Source organism: Hyla sarda, chromosome 4 (genome assembly GCF_029499605.1).
Source record: "Hyla sarda isolate aHylSar1 chromosome 4, aHylSar1.hap1, whole genome shotgun sequence".
Taxonomy (NCBI): Eukaryota; Metazoa; Chordata; class Amphibia; order Anura; family Hylidae; genus Hyla; species Hyla sarda.
The window spans coordinates 183,615,377-183,634,499 of record NC_079192.1 but is presented as its reverse complement, the minus strand read 5'-3'; the positions used below and the strand labels follow the sequence as shown (position 1 = coordinate 183,634,499).

General features: G+C 43.0%; 1 protein-coding gene across 2 annotated transcripts in view; it reads left to right on the top strand.

Moving 5' to 3' along the window:
- Window positions 1–2,614: 2,614 nt before the first annotated feature.
- MIOX (myo-inositol oxygenase) overlaps window positions 2,615–19,123 on the top strand; it is a 50,879-nt gene continuing 34,370 nt past the window's right edge. Inside the window, exons 1-3 of one of the 2 annotated variants that reach the window (XM_056573045.1) lie at window positions 2,615–2,705; window positions 5,177–5,233; window positions 7,792–7,872. In XM_056573045.1, coding sequence (XP_056429020.1) covers window positions 2,688–2,705; window positions 5,177–5,233; window positions 7,792–7,872 — 156 coding nt within the window. In that variant the 5' untranslated portion in view covers window positions 2,615–2,687. Of the gene's footprint in view, window positions 2,706–4,135; window positions 4,221–5,176; window positions 5,234–7,791; window positions 7,873–19,123 lie in introns of those variants that run through there. The other variant, XM_056573046.1, reaches the window with a different exon arrangement.

Here is a 19,123-nt window from a genome sequence, read left to right as displayed (position 1 = left end):
TGAGCGTTAACGGGACGGGGAGTAGAGCTGCGGGGGGCGGAGGACGGGGAGTAGAGCTGCGGGCGTGGGGCGCTCGCGGGGACGCACACTGATGACAGCGCCATCGGGCATCGGGATCCCGATAGCGCTGTGGATCAACAGTAAGTGTATATGAGGCAGCCGTATGAGCTGCGTACGTGTGAACTTCTGTCGGGCCACAGAGGCCATGAGAGCTCCGTACAGCTTCAGCTATCACAGGGTGAGGAGATCCTCTCCCTGTGATAGCCAAATTGACACTGCTGTGCGCATCGATGCGTGACGTTTAAATATGTCACGTGACAAGAGAGAGCCAATAGGATGTGATGGAGGCGAACCATCTCATTCTATGGCAAATCTCATTCCACGGCAATGCACTGGCCCTAGTGCGTGACGTGCATGAACATCGGGGGGGGGGGGGGGGCGGCCCATGTCCATTTTGCTTGGGGCCCCCAAATTCCTTCAAACGGTCCTGCCTGTGATTCACTGGATGTAACTGCACTGAAAAAACAATTGGCATCAGCCCCACAAATTTTTTTTTTCTTGCCTTCTCCTAGATCAGGGGTATCAAACGGGTGGCCCTCCAGATGTTGCAAAACGTCAACTCCCAGCATGCTTGGACATGCCCAGACAGCCTTTTGCTGCAGCTAACGGCTGTCAGGAATGCTGGGAGTTGACGTTTTGCAACATCTGGAGGGCCACCAGTTTGAGACCCCTGCTCTAGATCAACACAGGAGGGAGTCTACAATTTCTCTGGATCATCTCAGATGTTTCTACACCATCATTGGAGTTCAGTAGATTGGAGATGATTTATAAAGACGCACTCCTGTCTATTTAAGGTCTCACAGCTGACAATGTATATCAGAGCAAAAAATAAGCCACAAAAGGAAAAAAATGCATTTAGAGCTCAGAGACAGGATTGTGTGTGTTAAGGATCACGCTTTGGCCGCACACACCGGCCGCGAGCCAGTTGCCTCTGCTGTCGGCGGGGCTTGGATTCGCATCGCAGGACGCGTACGCATGCGAGTCCCAGCCCGTCACTTACCATGCTCCTCTGACTCCTCCGCTGCTGCTTCTCAGCTCCGGCGCGCGTGTCCCCATCCCCTAGGGGTGCACGCGCGTCGGAGCTCTGAAATTTAAAGGGCCAGTGCATCCATAATTATGTCACACACCTGACACTTGTCTATAAATTCCTGCACCTCCCCCTCTTCCCTGCCGGATAGTCAGTGCCACTAGCCTGAGATTAAGCATTCCTTGTTCCCTATTTGCCTTATCCGTGTATCCAGACCTTCCTGCTATGTTATTTGACTTTGCACCTTTGCCGCCTGTCTTGACCTTCTGCTACGTCTGACTAAGCTACTGCCTTATCCTTCGGTACCTCACCTTGCCCAGCTACCTGTGTGGTCGAGCCATATCGGGGGTAGCGACTTGGGTGTTGCCTGCCACAGCAAGGCAATCCTGCCTTGTGGTGGGCTCTGGTGAAGACCAGCGGCACCTTAGACTCTGCTTCCCTATACTGTCTGAGTCATCAGCCACACAGGTTAGAGGATCCACATCCAGCTCCGTAACAGCATGGAGGCACAGATCTATAAAAGGGTTAAAAGATCTGCATTGAAAGTTCTTAAGAATGCGGTGGCCGCCACAATTCTCATGCTCCTTATGCTCTCTTTCTTACAGACAGCGTATTATGCCCCCATATGTGTCTTATGCCCCAATCTCTCACAGACAGCTCCTTATGTCCCCATCTCTCACAGACAGCTCCTTATGCCCTAATCTCTCACAGACAGCTCTTTATGCCCCCATCTCTCACAGACTGCTCCTTATGTCCCCATTTCTTACAGACAGCTCCTTATGCCCTAATCTCTCACAGACAGCTCCTTATGTCCCCATCTCTCACAGACTGCTCCTTATGTCCCCATTTCTTACAGACAGCTCCTTATGTCCCCATCTCTCACAGACAGCTCCTTATGCCCCCATCTCTCACAGACAGCTTCTTATGTCCCCATTTCTTACAGACAGCTCCTTATGTCCCCATCTCTCACAGACAGCTCCTTATGTCCCCATCTCTCACAGACAGCTCCTTATGCCCTAATCTCTCACAGACTGCTCCTTATGCCCTCATCTCTCACAGACAGCTCCTTATGCCCCCATCTCTCACAGACAGCTCCTTATGTCTCCATCTCTCACAGACAGCTCCTTATGCCCCATCTCTCACAGATAGCTCCTTATGCCCCCATCTCTCACAGACAGCTCCTTATGCCCTCATCTCTCAAAGACAGCCCCTTATGCCCCCATCTCTCACAATCCTAGGACAATGCAATGCAGTCTGGAGCAGTGACCATCGCAAGGCCCGAAATTTGGTTATTTATTATTATTTCAACTCAATGGTAGATATAGAGATGGTAGTCTGAATTTAAAATGATTCTACTTGATATTGCTCACTATTAATGACCTGAAAGGGTTATACTTCTAATCACTCATCCAGGCTGGCTTGGAAGATTCAGCAGAAACACCCCTACCTCTACCCTACTCTGGTTAAAGGGTCACTTATTGCTTGGTCATTGTCACTCTTACATAATCATGCAAATAAATTAGGATAATTCTTTCTTGTTTTTCCTCTGTGCATCCCTGTCTTCTTCACGTTCCCATTTCTCTCACAGGAAACCCAAAGCATGAAGGTACTTCAGCTGGTGAGTGCCTCCAAATCTCTAAAACTTTAAGGATACATTTGGTAATAGATGTTTTATAAAATCTTATTTTTATGGAAGGTCAAACATTGCTGAACCAATGAAGATAATACCATAATGTTCTTATCCTTTACAACTTCATATCCTTTAGCAGTTTTGATACATTTTTGGTAGTAGTAGTAGTAGTAGTGGTGCTAGCTCTCTAACCAATACTGAGTCTAGGCTTACTATGGAACAATCTACATCTTTTTAAATACATACTGCCATGTAAATTGGTGTCATCTGCATTTGTTTGTATGTAAATACAGCATTGTGGAATATGTTGCTGGAATATGAATATTTTGCTGGAAGTATTCCCAAATGCATCACATAGGTATGATTACTGAAGAATATATAATAGATTAAATAAGGTCAGTGTTTGTGTCAAATATTGTGCTTCTATGGTAACAAAACAATAGTTTTCAACATTTGAAATATTTTTCCACTGTCAAGAAATGTATCAAATATGTAAGTTATTATGTGACTTTTACACAACATAAAGCAGTGGCTTAATAATTTCTTCCTCCTGGTTCAGTCACAGGTTCAGTGGACTAAGGTTTCATTGTTTTCAAACACAGGACTCCTGTTTTTTTACAGAAAAGAGAAACAACTAAAATCAATAAGGTCTGGGAACCAGCTCCTTGTTCTGTTTGATGATGTAATTTAGTAATAACAAATTGAGGCCATATTTGTGCATTTAGTACAAATCTAGTATACTTAAGGTCACCTGTGCCAATCATCATGTCGTTCGCATGACTGCGGCTGATCCTCCATTACAATATCCATTTCAATATTATTTTATCTAGCTAAATGTATAGGCATATGCCAAGCAAAACGGGGGGAAAAAAGTCTTTAGCATTTTTGGAATGCATTTAAAGGGAAACTGACACCTTGTTCACCTGGACGATAACCCTGTTTATTTGGTTTAGTACGAGTGAACAAGTTGTCAATTTCCCTCTAAATGCATTCCAAAATGCTAAAGACCTTTTTTTTTAAACCTAATTAACCCTTATTAAAAAGAGGTACAACTCCAGTTCAGGAGATCCAGGCTGTATACATTCCCTATTGCTAATCCCCCGCACCCTGCGCCACCCAATAAAGGTGGTAGTCGGTATACAGAGCTTCCCTGCCTCAGTCCCTTCTGCTTTCATATGCCCCCCACCTTGTACTCACATGAGCGAAGGGTCTATGAATATTTATAAGGTGGGCAGGTATATGGGTGCAGACAGAGGCAGACAAACTCGGTATACCGTCTCCCACCTTCAGGGGTCAAGTCCTGGGAAAAAAAAGTGCAGGAACTTACCCAAGATTTCCACTCAAGGGCTGGCCCTGTAGAACTCCTGCTAATGGGAAGGGTGTTCCTGCTCTGGAAAAAGTGCAGGAACTCAGTTCCCTCACGTTCCTGCAGGACTTGAGCCTGGATATTAGTAATGGTACCTGTATACAGTCTGGTTTTCTGGAACCAGACCACCGATCGGGGTAAGTTATACCTCTTTTTAATCAGGGTCACCCGCACTATAACCCTGTTTATTTTGTTTAGTACGGGTGAACAAGGTGTCAAATTCCAAAACCTGCATTTAGAAAAATGTACATGCCTTTTGTATTTTTAATCAATGCTAAACACTACTCTTTACATGTTTTTCTTTGAAGTGTGTTTTTTAACATTATGAAAGTGCTATGTATAACAACACCTAACATATTCTTTTTGTTAATGAATTTGAAATACAATTATCTTAATGAATTTCAATAAGCTTATGCAGAGAATGCAATGGGATCATATTTTAGTTAGCAACAAAAGAAAAACAAAGGGTCTCTATACACTTGACATCTTGGTTTTCCTTTATAAAGGAAGCCAGAGCTGGGTTCATTGTAAGGCTGGGGCTGCAGATGGATTTGGATTTTGTGTTGCACTTATATTATGTGTGACATCACGCAATCTTTGTGTTGCGTGTCTGGTGCCCAATTGTACCCAGTGATTTCCAAATGGTATCCAAAAGGTGCCAGTTCTTTTGCCTGGAAAAATAGAAGCATACAGCACTTTTTGTCTAGTCAAATTTGAGGGAGAATCCAATCCAAATGTGAGCAGAAATCTATGCCTTAAACTCTACCTCCAATGATGGTCCCTGTGGCAGGAAATCTGTTCCCAGCAACTTCAGAGCCCGAGACTTGCCCTGAGACTAGTGATATGGAGATGTATTTGCCGACAGTCCCACAGACTTGCATAGGACTTCTGGCAAATATGTCTCCTGAACGCTTTAGTCTCAGGCAAGTCTTGTGCTCTGAAGATGCAAGTCTTGGGCTTCAAAGATATCCAGCCAATGGGGCCATCATTTGCCATTGTAGGTTTTAAATATAATTGTACAAGTTCAAATAAAAATAAAAAACTCAAACAGATAATGCAAAGTTGATGATACAAGACAATTTTGTCTCTACAGGATCCATCTTTTACTTATCGGCCAGAGCCTGAAAATCATCAGTACAGAAATTATAAAGTGAGTACAATACAACAAAACAACATTTGAGTGGGATTTTACTTGCTTTAGAAGATTCTAGATATTGCTAGATATAACTTAAGATTGCTAGATATAACTTAATACTTCATTCTTAACTTTTTAGCACCAATAGTAAGTGTATAGGGAAAAGGGTGGCAGAAAATTAAACAGATTTGTAAATTAGTCCCAAAAGAGAGGAAAAGATGGCACTTCGCAATGTGGATACAAAAATGCAGATTTATTCACTCACATGAGTCAGCTGGTTACATCGGTACAAGGAGGGAGCAGACAGATTGGAACGATATCTGTTTCACGGCAGACCGCCGCTTCTACTGGTTCCACATGAGAAACCAGTAGAAGCTGCGGTCTGCAGCGAAACGGATGTTGTTCCAATCTGTCTGCTCCCTCCTTGTACCGATGTAACCAGCTGACTCATGTGAGTGAATAAATCTACATTTTTGTATCCACATTGCGAAGTGCCATCTTTTCCTCTCTTTTGGGACTATTTGGACATTGTTGCTTGTTCTTTAGTGGATTACAGGATTTACGAGACTATACACCTGTACCTCCCATCCACCAGTACCCCTGACTGAATCAGTAGTGTCGACCTCCACACCTACCTTGTTCTTTAGATTTGTGACTTACTTCTAGTTAAAAATTTTAATCCTTCCCGTACTTATTCGCTGCTGTATGCTCCAGAGGTAGTTGAGTTGTTATTTTCTATCTGACCACAGTGCTCTCTGCTGACACCTCTGTCTATGTCAGGAACTGTCCAGAGCATGATAGGTTTGCTATAAAGATTTGCTCCTACTCTGGACAGTTCCTGACATGGACAGAGGTGGCAGCAGAGAGCACTGTTGTCAGACTGGAAATAAGTACACAAATTCCTCTGCAGCATACAGCAACTGATAAGTACTGGAAGGATTAAGATTTTTATATTGAAGTCATTTACAAATCTGTTTAACTTTCTGGAACCAGTTGATTTGAAAACATGTTTTGCCTCCGGAGTAGCCCTGTAGTTACATGGTGAAATCACAATGAAAACAGACACATGGCATCAAGGTCATCCATTTATGAATCAATCAATTATAGTTCATTCATTGCTAAATTAATTCTAATCCTCATTGTCATTTGTCATTAGATATATATCTTTCCTTTTCTTAAATGCTGGTATAACATCTGCCTCTTGGACTAGGGCATTCTACAGTGTGACTACTCTAACTGTAAAGAACCCTTTATTGTTTTCATGTCCAAATCATTTTTACTTTTTATTTAAGTAATGCCGTTTTGTCTGAACTACCACCAGTGTCATAGAAGTCTTAATGAAAGTAATACCTTCACTTTTTCTCAGTGCCCTAAATACGGTGAAAAACGCACTTTTAAGGGTACGTTCACACGAGCGGATTCCCAGCGCATATTACGCTGCGGATCCGCCGCTGAAGAACCTCTGTATGCTGCCTTTACAGGTGCCTGCTCGGAGCGGCAATACTCCACTACAAGCAGAAACACTGAAGTGACGTGCGAGTCGCTGCGCATGCGCGGTGTAATCGCACACTTCACGGCAGCTACCCCTGCTCTATGAGCAATGCCGAGAGCTGCCGCGATGTGCAAGTATACTGCGCATGCGCACGCGCACGGCAACTCCCACATCGCAGTGTGTATGCTCATAGCGACGGATTGCCGCTCCGAGCAGGCACCTGTAAAGGCAGCATACAGCGGTCCTTCAGCAGTGGATCCACAGCGTAATACATGCTGGGAATCCGCTCAGGTGAACGTACCCTTATGCTGCACGCCTCTCCCCTCTGATTCTTTGCCCTCTCCCTGTTTTAAAGACAGCTTGGCTGTTGAAATCTTGCATGTGCACTGTAGCAGATAAACTGCAGATTTTCGCCAGCAGAAAATGTGCCAAAAACAGAAGATGATTCAGTTGGAAGGGTGAAGTATAACACCTTCAAGCTGAACCCACTTCTGCCTTTGGCACATTTTCTGCTGTTGAAAACCTGCAGTGTATCTGTAATGTGTCTTCCTAGCCTCAGAGTATGTTTACACGTTCGTATGTGTCTGCAGATTTTCTCCTGCTGATTTTCCTACCTATTGACTTCAATGTGTTGAAAAATCAGCTGCAGAACACCTGCAGCGGCTCAAACCTGCAGCAGGAAACATGCTCATAACCTGCCCGTGTGAACATACCCATGGGCTCTATTAACATGTCCTTATTTTTGCAGAAGATTTTGCTGCCCATTGATTTCAATCTGCCGTTCACACAGGCAATTCCCTGCAGATTTTCTGCAGCAAATACACAGCAGATTTTGCTACCATTGATTTAAATGGGTAAGCTCAAAATCTGCAATAGTGGCAGATTTGCTGATATTCTGCAAATTCATTGAAGTCAATGGTAACAAAATCTGCAGCGGAAAATCTGCAGCGGAAAATCTGCTGCGAAATACAGTATGCACATATCAGCGTACCCTTAAAATGTAGGGAGAATCATCTCCTACATCAATGCTCCTTTTTCAGAAGCCATGTAATAGAGATATTTATCTCACCACTTATTTTAGGATGGCCCTCTTGTGGACAGAGTGAAGAAGACCTACAGCCTTATGCACACATACCAAACTGTGGACTTTGTGAAGGAAAAGGTGAGTTTAACCTTTAAAAATATATAATTACACAAAATATAGATACATAAGTATATATATATATATATATATATATATATATATATACAAGTATATGAGTATATATAGATACATAAGATGATGCATTTATGATGTCATATTCACGGAAATACTTAAGGTAAATAAAGCAGATACGCTGGGTATTTTAAGGAAAGGCATGCAGCTCCAAAGATTTATTATAGCTTATAAAACCACATACAGGAAAAAACTTGACGCATTCCAAGTTAATTATATCCCTTAGTCATAGGTATATAACATACAGTACAAACCAACAGGGAGGGAGGGCAGTAGCAAGCCACGTTCACTTCCCCTACACTGACACAGGTGACATAATTTAGAAGGAAACATAGAACAAAGTATTACAAAAAGTCATACCATGTAGATATAATAAAGCAATATAAAAAAAATACAAATATAATTGCTTATTCCACAAGTGTGTGGGATAAGGATATGTTCAAATGTTAGGAAAATGTGCAGAATATCTGCCCAGAAAACACGGGCAGACATTCTGCACATTTGAAAGTTCTGACAGGCGCCAGGACTGCTCGGAATGTGTCATCTCATAGACGGCAAAGCATTTCCGAGCACAATATGCAGAAAGAATAGACACGCCTTTTCTTTCTGCGGAAGCCAGATTCGGGAACATGCAATTCCACCATGTGCACAGTGCAGCAGAATCCCATTGAAATCAATAGGACTCTGTAGCAGCAGGATATCCGTGCAGAATCTTTCAGCGGAATTCTGCACAGACATTCCGCCATGTGAACATAGCCTAAGGTTATGTTCACAAGTCATAATTTCCATGGGGAATTCTGCACGGAGATTCCGCTTTAGCAAAGTCCTATTGAATTCAACAGGATTCTGCTGCGTGGTGCACACAGCAGAATTTCCGTGCCAGATGTTTCTGCTGCAGAATTTCTGATTTCCGTGTCCGCAGAAAGAATGAACCTGTGCATTCTTTCTGTGGACTCTGCACAAAATGCATTGCTGTCTATGTTATGCATTGCATCATGTTATGTCGGTGCCCTCAGTCTGCGGAATGTCCGCACAGAGATTTTCTGTGCGGATATTTCCATGTGTGAACATAGGCTATATTCACACGGCAGAATTTATGTATGGAATTCTGCAGTAAATTCCACAGAAATTAATTCCCTATTCACTTACATGGAATTCCTGCAGCGGAAATTCTGCATCAGAAATTCTGCTGTGTGAATGGGACAGTGGAATTCCATTGAAGTTTTCATGCAGAATTTATGCAGAATTCCATGCAGAAATTCTGGTGTGTGAAGAACATAGCCATTAAAAGCAGAAACGGAAAGTTGGGATAATACACAGAGGGGGAGATTTATCAAAATCTGTGTAAAGAAAGAGTGGTGCAGTTGCCCATAGCAACCAATCAGATTGCTTATTTCCTTTTTGAAGAGGCCTGGGAAAAATGAAAGAAGCAATCTGATTGGTTGCTATGGGCAAAAGCCCCACTCTTCTTTTGCATTGGTTTTGATAAATCTTCCCCAGAGTGTCTAAACATAATGTTAAATCAAATTTTGTCTTTTATTAAGCCCATTAGAGACTCTGGTAACAAGATTTAAAAAAATCCAGAATGTTTAGCGCAAGGGCATCAAGTTTTTTTTCTCCTCTTTGAAGCGGCACATGAGGCTTTGCTGGAATTTCTTTGTTCTGTTGCTATTTGTGTTCCCGCACCCAATCTGTGTGAGAAAGCGCTTATCCATCCCCAAGCGATCTGGTCTTTACTGTTAATTTTTCATCTGGATTTTAATAACTCTCATCCACACTCTGAGGAAAAAATCCATGCGGAATCTGAACAGAAACTGACCTGCAATGCTTTTGCTACAGATTCACTGCAAATCCACATCATCAGTAGTAAATCCTCACCAAAAACTCATATGAATTTCAATTTCTAATTGCTAAATATTACAACATTTCCATCCTATGTGGATGTACTCTTAGACTACATGGCATCAATTGGGAAAGGGTTAATCTTTGAAAGTCAGTTGACCTTTTTGATGTCACACAAAGAGCTAAACCGCCATAAGAATTGTAATTGATTAACTTGAAGTATATTAAAGTTAACAGACATATCAGTAGAAGGTCTATTAAACTAGAATTTGTAATACTCTGATCAATAACACAACTATATATAATATTTCTTCCACAACACTGAAATATTTTTTGATATCATGAACTCTCAATAACCCTGGATGAAGGGTTAAAACACAGGACCTTACATAATTTTAAGGGTTGCACCCAGTCTAATTGTGTAGCCATTAGAAAGTTAGAGACATTTAGCAAACTTGTTGTACCATGGTACCTACTTACCAATATATTTGTTGTTACATTTATAAATATTAATTTAACCTCTTAATGACCGCCAATACACCTTTTTGCTGCACTCGGTAGTCATTGAATATAGAGTGGGCTCAGAACCTGAGCCTGTTCTATATGCAGCAGGTGTCTGGTCACGGAATAGTGGGGTCTGGAACACAGCAAGGCAAGACACAGAATAGCTTTCTTTCAGGCACTAGGGCAAACAAAGATCCGGCAGCGGTAAGTGAGAGGTGCAGATACTAATAGAAAAGGTGCAGGTGTAAGTGATAATTACAAGTGCACTGGCCCTTTAAATCTAAAAGCTCCGGCATGCACGTGCCCTAGGAGGTGGGGGCACAGGCGTCGGCGCTGCGAGAGGTACGGAGGGACAACAGACTGGGAAGGTGAGTGTCGGGCTGAGATTCGCATGCGGACGCATCGTGTCTGGCCGGAGCGCAGCATATAACAGTAGTCGTCCCCCCCCCTTTCGTCTCCCCTTCTCTTTTGGGCACAGAAAGTTCTGGAGTAAACCACCGTCCAGGATATTCTCTTCCGGCTCCCAAGATCTTTCCTCTGGACCAAATCCCTTCCAGTCAACCAAAAAGAATCATCTTCCTCTCACGGTTTTAGTGGCAAGAATTTCCTTAACTACATAGACATCCGAAGAACCAGAGACAGGCAAGGGTACAACATTCTTTTGTGAAAAACGGTTGACCACAAGTGGCTTCAAGAGAGACACATGGAAGGAATTAGGAATATGTAAAGAAGAAGGAAGATGAAGTTTATAGGAGACCGGATTAATTCTCCGCAACACCTCAAACGGACTCAGAAAGTGGGATCCCAACTTGTCGCAGGGAATCTTGAAATGGATGTATCTTGAGGACAACCACACCTTATCACCGGGAGAAAAGGACGGAGTAGGTCTTCTTTTGTTATCTGTCTGGGCTTTCATACATGAAGAGGCTTGAGACAGAGAATTCCAAGTCTGTTGACAAATGGAAGAGAAGTCTTGGACAAGTTAATCAACAGCTGGCACACCATAGGAGACTGGAATAGGAAGAGGAGAACAAAGATGATGACCATAAACAACAAAGAACAGAGAAGTCCTTGTAGACTCAGAATCCTTATGATTGTAAGAGAATTCTGCCCAAGGTAGAAGGTTGACCCAGTCATCCTGTAGGGCTGAAACAAAAATGACGGTGATAACTCTCCAGGATTTGATTTACCCTCTCCACCTGACCGTTGGACTGAGGGTGGTAGGCAGAGGAAAAATCCAGATTGATGTCAAGACAGGAACAGAGAGCATGCCAGAACTTGGAAGCAAACTGCACTCCACGATCCCAGACGATATGATTCGGAAGGCCATGGAAACGAAAAACATGTTGAAGAAAGTGCTTTGCCAGCTATGGAACAGATTGAATACATGGTAGTGGATTGAAATGAGCCATCTTTGAAAATCGATCAACCACCACCCAGATGACCGTGTTATTACAGGAAGGAGGCAGATCGGTAATAAAGTCCATAGCTATGTGAGACCAGAGTCCCGCAGGTTTCTGCCGAGGAGCTATGTCATGGGCACAGGTAACACAGGAATGGACAAAGTCGGAGACATCGCATTCAAGATGCGACCAACCGTAATGCCGGGAGATTAGTTGAAGTGTCTTTAGTATTCCAGGGTGACCAGCCAGCAAAGAAGGATGTCCCCATTTCAAGACTTTACATCTCAATTTAACAGGTACAAAGGATTTCCCACAGGGAACTTGCTGAAGATCGGCAGGAGCTGCCGAGATCAGTCGCTCTGGAGGAATAATATGCCTTGGTGTGGAGTCCAATCCTACGACATCGGAGGACCTGGCAAGTGCATCGGCTCTGACATTAGCAGGGTGGAAATTAATGAAGAAAATAAATCTGGAAAAGAAAAGAGACCATCTAGCCTGGCGAGGATTCATTCACTGAGCAGACCTGAGATATAGGAGATTCTTATGGTCTGAATAGATGCTGACCGGATGAGAAGAACCTTCTAATAAATGTCGCCACTCTTCCAAGAAAAGCTTAATAGCAAGGAGTTCTTGATCTCCAATAGAGTAATTCCTCTCTGCAGGCGAGAAAGTCTTAGAAAAGAAACCACAGGTTACAATCTTGTCCTTGGAGTTTTTCTGGGTAAGAACGGCAGCGGCTCCTACAGAAGAAGCATTAACCTCCAAAGCAAAGGGTTTCTCAGGATCAGGTCTTGAAAGCACAGGAGCAGAGGCAAATGCTGTTCGGCCTCAGTAGGCCAAGTCTTGGGGTTAGAGTTTTTCTTAGTGAGAGCCACTATCAGGGCAACCAAGGAAGAGAAATGTGTAATGAACTGACAATAATTGGCAAATCCCCAAAAAGCGTTGAATAGCCCATAGAGGCCATTCCAATACCGCAGTCAGTTTGTGAGGATCCATCTATAGGCCTTGATGAGAAACAATGTAACCGAGGAACGGAAGACTAGATCGAAAAGGCATTTCTCCAGTTTGGTGTAAAGATCATTCTCCCGTAGGCGCTGTAGAACCAGATGGACATGAGAGCAATACTCCTCCAAATTGGATGAGAAAATCAAGATGTCATCAAGGTATACGACAACACACGTGTAGAGCAGGTCTCGGAAGATGTCTTTAAAGGGTAGCTCCCACCATCCTATTTTTTTTTCCTGTCCCTGCCTATTGCCAATCTATCCCTAACCCCCTCCCTGCTTTTAATTTTTATTTTTACTATATTAAAAATGCCTTTTGTCTGCCTGGCAGTGTGCTCACTACCAGGCAGACTTCCCCAGCAGGCACCACGTCACTGATGCCTGCTGGGGGGACTTCCGCCCTTAGTTCATCTACACAGGGTGCCTCCAGCTTTTTCACCACTACAACTCCCAGCCTGCCCTGACATCTATTGGCTGTCAGGGCATGCTGGGAGTTGTAGTATTGAAACAGCTGGAGGCACCCTGTGTAGATAAACTATTGGTTAGTTACATGCGGCGCTAGCCCGTCCCCTCCGTCCCCCTCCCCCCGCACCATACCCCGTTCCCTCCATCACAATCCCCCCCGCATACCCCATTCCCTCCATCACAAACCCCCCTCCCGCATACCACGTTCCCTCATTACACTTACTGCAGAGTCCGGCAGCGGGCATGCAGGGACAGCGGCGGCGACGTGGCGGCGGCGGCGATGTGCGGGAGGAGTGGCCTCCCAGTCAGTGGCCGGGGAGCCAATGCGCTCGCTCCCTGCCTGTCTGATTGACAGGCAGGGAGCGAGCGCAGGCTGAATGAAAAAGGACCGATGCCCGGCCGCATCAGTCCTTTTTCAGGCGTGACGTCACGCCAGGCTGCAGCGGCCACTAGGAGGGAGACCCCTAGTGGCCGGTTTTCAAATGTTAATTAAAGCATTTTAATAAAAAATAATAATAAAAGTATATTAGAGATATGTTGTAGTACATAAGTACTACAACATATCAAAAAATAAAGTTGGTGACAGTGTCCATTTAACAAATTCTTGGAATACAGCTGGAGCATTACAGAGACCAAATGGCATCACAAGATACTCAAAATGTCCATTTTGGATATTAAAGGGCGTTTTCCATTCGTCTCCCTTGTGGATACAAATAAGATTGTGTGCTCCTCGCAAATCTAACTTGGAAAAGATCTTGGCACCACTAAGACGATCAAAAAGTTCCCAGATCAGAGGTAGGGGATAGCGATTTTTGATTGTGATCTTATTAAGGTCCCTGTAGTCAATACAAGACGGAGAGAACCATCCTTCTTCCCTACAAAGGAGAAACCAGCTCCGGCAGGTGAGGAGGATTTTCAGATAAATCCCTTTTGGAGGTTCTCTTGGATATATTTCGCCATGGCTAGAGTCTCTGGAATAGATACAGATAAAGGGTAGATTCTTCCTCGAGGAAGCTTGGTTCCAGGCTGTAAGTCAATGTGGCAGTCTTAAGGACGATGCGGTGGAAGGGTCTCGGCCTGTTTTCCGCAGAATATATCTGAATAGTCCTGATATGGAAGAGGAAGACCAGCCATAGGAGGAGGTGAAGAGACAGCTTGAGACTGGATTGGCACAGGACAGTGATTTTGGCAAAACTGTCCCCAGTGTGTGATTTAACCAGATTTCCAGTCGAGTTGCAGAGTATGACATTGAAGCCATGGAAGACTGAGAAGAAGCTCCAAAGTACATTGTGGGGGCACAGAGAAATGTTTTCCTTATGCAAGACTCCTACTTGCATAACGAGGGTTTTTGTGCGGAATAGTACTGTAGAGTTTAGGATTTGTCTATTAACAGAGGTAATATACAAGGGATTAACAAGCTGAGTCACTGGAAGCTGGTGTTTATTGTCCAGGGAGGCATCAATGAAGTCCCCAGTGGAACCAGAGTCCAAAAAGCCAGAGGCAACAAAAGAAGTCTTAGCAGGAGTAAAAACTTGGACCGAAGTGGTTAGAACTTGAATTCACACCTAGGGTCGTCTCTCTCGTTTGTCCTAGATACGAGCATTCTCCCGGACACAGAGGACGTATAAAACAGTCTCTGAGAAAGTGCTCCGGACTGGCACAATATAAGCACAAATTCTCATTGCGTCGACGGGATCTTTCCTGCTGCGTTAAGCGAGAGCGGTCCACTTGCATAGCCTCTTCGGCAGGAGGCAAAGAAGACTGTAGAGGTGATGTTGGAACACGGGTGGATATTGCCGTGTTCTAGCAGGTTCTCTTTCCATACCAAGTTCTTCCTGCCTCTCGGCAAAACGCACATCAATACAAGTGGCTAAATGGATAAGTTCACTCAGGGTAGACGGAGAATCTCGTGCACCGAGAGCATCCTTGATTCCACTGGACAATCCTTTTTTAAATGTAGCACACAAGGCCTTGTCCTTCCAAGCCAGTTCAGGAGTGCGTAATTGAACCGCGTAGTGGTTGAGTAGAGCCATCTCAGCAGAGGAAGCTTGTGTGGGTTCTTCAAATACACTGCGGAATTCTGCCAGGAAGGCCGACAGATTAGAGGAGAGCGGATCATTCCGATCCCAGAGAGGAGTTTCCCAGGCCAAGGCTTTCCAGACAATAAACTGACCACAAATGCAACTTTAGCTCGCTCCGTCGGGAACTGATCTGCCATAAGCTCCAAATGCATAGAACACTGTGTCACAAAGTCTCTACACAACTTGGGATCACCTTCATACTTCGTAGGTAGAGATAAATGAAGCTTGGATCCGGAAGGAGCTACAGGAACAGGTGGATAAACAGGAGCAGGATGCAGTTGCTGTTGTTGCTGCTGTACGGCAAGGACCTGTTGCATCAAGGCAGACAATTGATTAAGTTGTTGCGCCTGACGGGCTAACTGCTGCGACTGTTGAGCCACGCTGGAGGAAACATCCGAAATGGGATCCATGGCCGGATCTTACTGTAAGACTCACGGCAGTAGGCAGTAGCACTCAGGGTAGTAGTGGATCCACTGGACCTGTGTGGTAGATTATAAGGGCGTGCCAGGGAGAGGAGGTGTCACTGGTTTTCACTAGAGCCCGCATTGATCACTGTAATTGGCACTCTGCCTATACTGCCATTTCTTCTGACACATTTAAAAGGGGTACTCCGATGGAAAACCTTTTTTTTTTTTTTTTTTTTTTTTTTTTTAAATCAACTGGTGCCAGAAAGTTAAACAGATTTGTAAATTACTTCTATAAAAAAAAATCTTAATCCTTCCAGTACTTATTAGTTGCTGAATACTACAGAGGAAATTATTTTCTTTTTGGAACACAGAACTCTTGCTGATTCACGAGCACAGTGCTCTCTGCTGACATCTCTGTCCATTTTAAGAACTGTCCAGAGTAGGAGAAAATCCCCATAGCAAACATATACTGCTCTGGACAGTTCCTAAAATAGACAGAGATGTCAGCAGAGAGCACTGTGCTCATGATTCAGCAGAGAGCACTGTGTTCCAAAAAGAAAAGAATTTCCTCTGTAGTATTCAGCAGCTAATAAGTACTGGAAGGATTAAGAATTTTTAATAGAAGTAATTTATAAATCTGTTTAACTTTCTGACACCAGTTTATTTAAAAAAAAATAATTCCACCATCCAGCAATGAACTGCATGGATGCAGTTGTGCTTAAATAAAACAGATAACTCTAGTACTAGTGGTGGTTAGTGTACATAATATGAGCAAAAAAAAACTAGACAAAAACATCTTTAAACTCTTGTTGTCAGGATTTATTGCTACTTTAACATCACTTTTCTTCTTCTATCACAGTTGTAAGGTAACATTTTTAGAGCCTATAATATTTGAGTAGGTTCACATTCAGTTTTTTCCTGCAGATTTTGGATTGAAACCTACCTGAAACTGCATGGAATCCACAATCCATTGTTTTCACAGTATGAATTACAGTGAAAATAGAAGTAAGGTTATGTTCCCATGCCAAAAGTTCTGCATGAAATGCCACAATGCCACATGAAAATTCTGCATGAATTTATAGCCAATACACTTTAATGGGATTCAACCGTCCCATTCACACTGCAGAATTTCTGCTGCAGAATTTCCGCTGCAGGAATTGAACAGTGAATGTGGATGAACAATGAATTTCTGTGGAATTTACTGCTGAATTTTCATGCATAATTCTTTGCAGACATTCTGCTATGTGAACATAGGCTAACATGCCAGTTCTTTGCCCTTGTAGCCATGCAGATGCTACAATGAACAGCCTGGACAGAGATTAAAGGGGTACTCCGGTGAAAAACTTTTTTTTTTTTTTTTAAATCAACTGGTGCCAGAAAGTGAAACAGATTTGTAAATTACTTCTATTAACCCCTTAAGGACCAAAGACGTACAGGTACGTCCTTGGTCCTGCTCCCGTGATATAACGCAGGGTTACACAGTAACCCCGCATCATATAACGGGGGGCCTGGCGTCATAGTGAAGCCGGGACCCGCCACGCGCTATTAACCCTTTAGCCGCGCGCTCAGAGCTGAGCCGCGCGGCTAAAAGCGAAAGTAAAAGCTGCCGGTTGACTCAGTGGGCTGTTCAGGATAGCCACGGCGAAATCGCGGCATCCCGAACAGCTTACAGGACAGCGGGAGGGCCCCTACCTGCCTCCTCGCTGTCCGATCGCCGAATGACTGCTCAGTGCCTGAGATCCAGGCAGAACCGTCGATCACTGGTTTCCTATGAGAAACCAGTGATCAATGATGAAGATCAGTGTGTGCAGTGTTATAGGTCCCTATGGGAGCTAGAACACTGCAAAAAAAAAAGTGGAAAAAAAAAGTGAATGAATATCATTTAACCCCTCCCCTATTAAAAGTTTGAATCACCCCCCTTTTCCCATAAAAAAAAAAAACACAGTGTAAATAAAAATAAAAATAAACATATATGGTATCACCGCGTGCGGAAATGTCCGAATTATAAAAATATATCCTTAATTAAACCGATCTGTCAATGGCGTGCGCGCAAAAAAAATTCCAAAGTCCAAAATAGTGCATTTTTGGTCACTTTTTATATCATTTAAGATCAATAAGTCCTATCAATACAAAAATAAAAAATTCAGATCACGGCGCAAAAAATGAGCCCTCATACCGCCCCATACATGGAAAAATAAAAAAGTTATAGGGGTCAGAAGATGACAATTTTAAACGTATTAATTTTCCTGCATGTAGTTATGATTTTTTCCAGAAGTACGACAAAATCAAACCTATATAAGTAGGGTATCATTTTAATCGTATGGACCTACAGAATAAGGATAAGGTGTCATTTTTACCGAAAAATGTACTACGTAGAAACGGAAGCCCCCTAAAATTACAAAACTGCGTTTTTTTTTAAAATTTTGTCGCACAATGATTTTTTTTTCCGTTTCACCGTAGATTTTTGGGCAAAATGACTGACGTCATTACAAAGTAGAATTGGTGGCGCAAAAAATAAGCAATCATATGGATTTTTAGGTGCAAAATTGAAAGAGTTATGATTTTTTAAAGGCAAGGAGCAAAAAACGAAAATGCAAAAACGGAAAAAACCCCGGTCCTTAAAGGGTTAAAAAATCTTGATCCTTCCTGTACTTATTAGCTGCTGAATACTACAGTGGAAATTCTTTTCCGTTTGAAACACAGAGCTGTCAGATGATATCATGAGCACAGTTCTCTCTGCTGACATCTCTGTCCATTTTTAGGAACTGTCCAGGGTAAAAGGAAATCCCCATAGCAAACATATGCTGTTCTGGACAGTTCATAAAATGGACAGATATATCAGCAGAGAGCACTGTGGTCATGATGTCAGCAGACAGTTCTGTGTTTCAAAAAGAAAAGAATTTCCACTGTAGTATTCAGCAGTTAATAAGTACAGGAAGGATTAAGATGTTTTAATAGAAGTAATTTACAAATCTGTTTAACTTTCTGGCACCAGTTGATTTAAAAAAAAAAAAAGTGTTTCACCGGAGTACCCCTTTAACCCCAATGAATGGTCTAATTCCCTTTCAAAACAATGGCTAAATCTGAAACAAAGTGAAAAGCTGCATTCTGAAATCCCACAGTGTGCCTTGGAATTCTGCATGCAGATTTCACAGCAGATTTTTCCTCCAAAAATAAAAATAAAAAAATTATTTATAGTCTTACTATAGTCCTCCTTTAGGCTAGGTTTCCACACAAATTTTTTTCTGCCATTTTTTGGGGGGAAACTGCCACTGCAGCTTTTGAGCCAAAGCAAAAAGTGGATTCAAAGGGAATGAGAACTATAACAGAATGGCTTATACTTCCCCCTCCTACTAGATCCACTTCTAACTTTGGCTCAAATACTTCAGTGGTGGTTTTCCAAAAAATCCCAGAAAAAATGTGTGTGGAAACCTAGTCTTACTATAGTCACCTCCATTTGGTTCTTTGTAGTCCCCAACATTTCAATATAT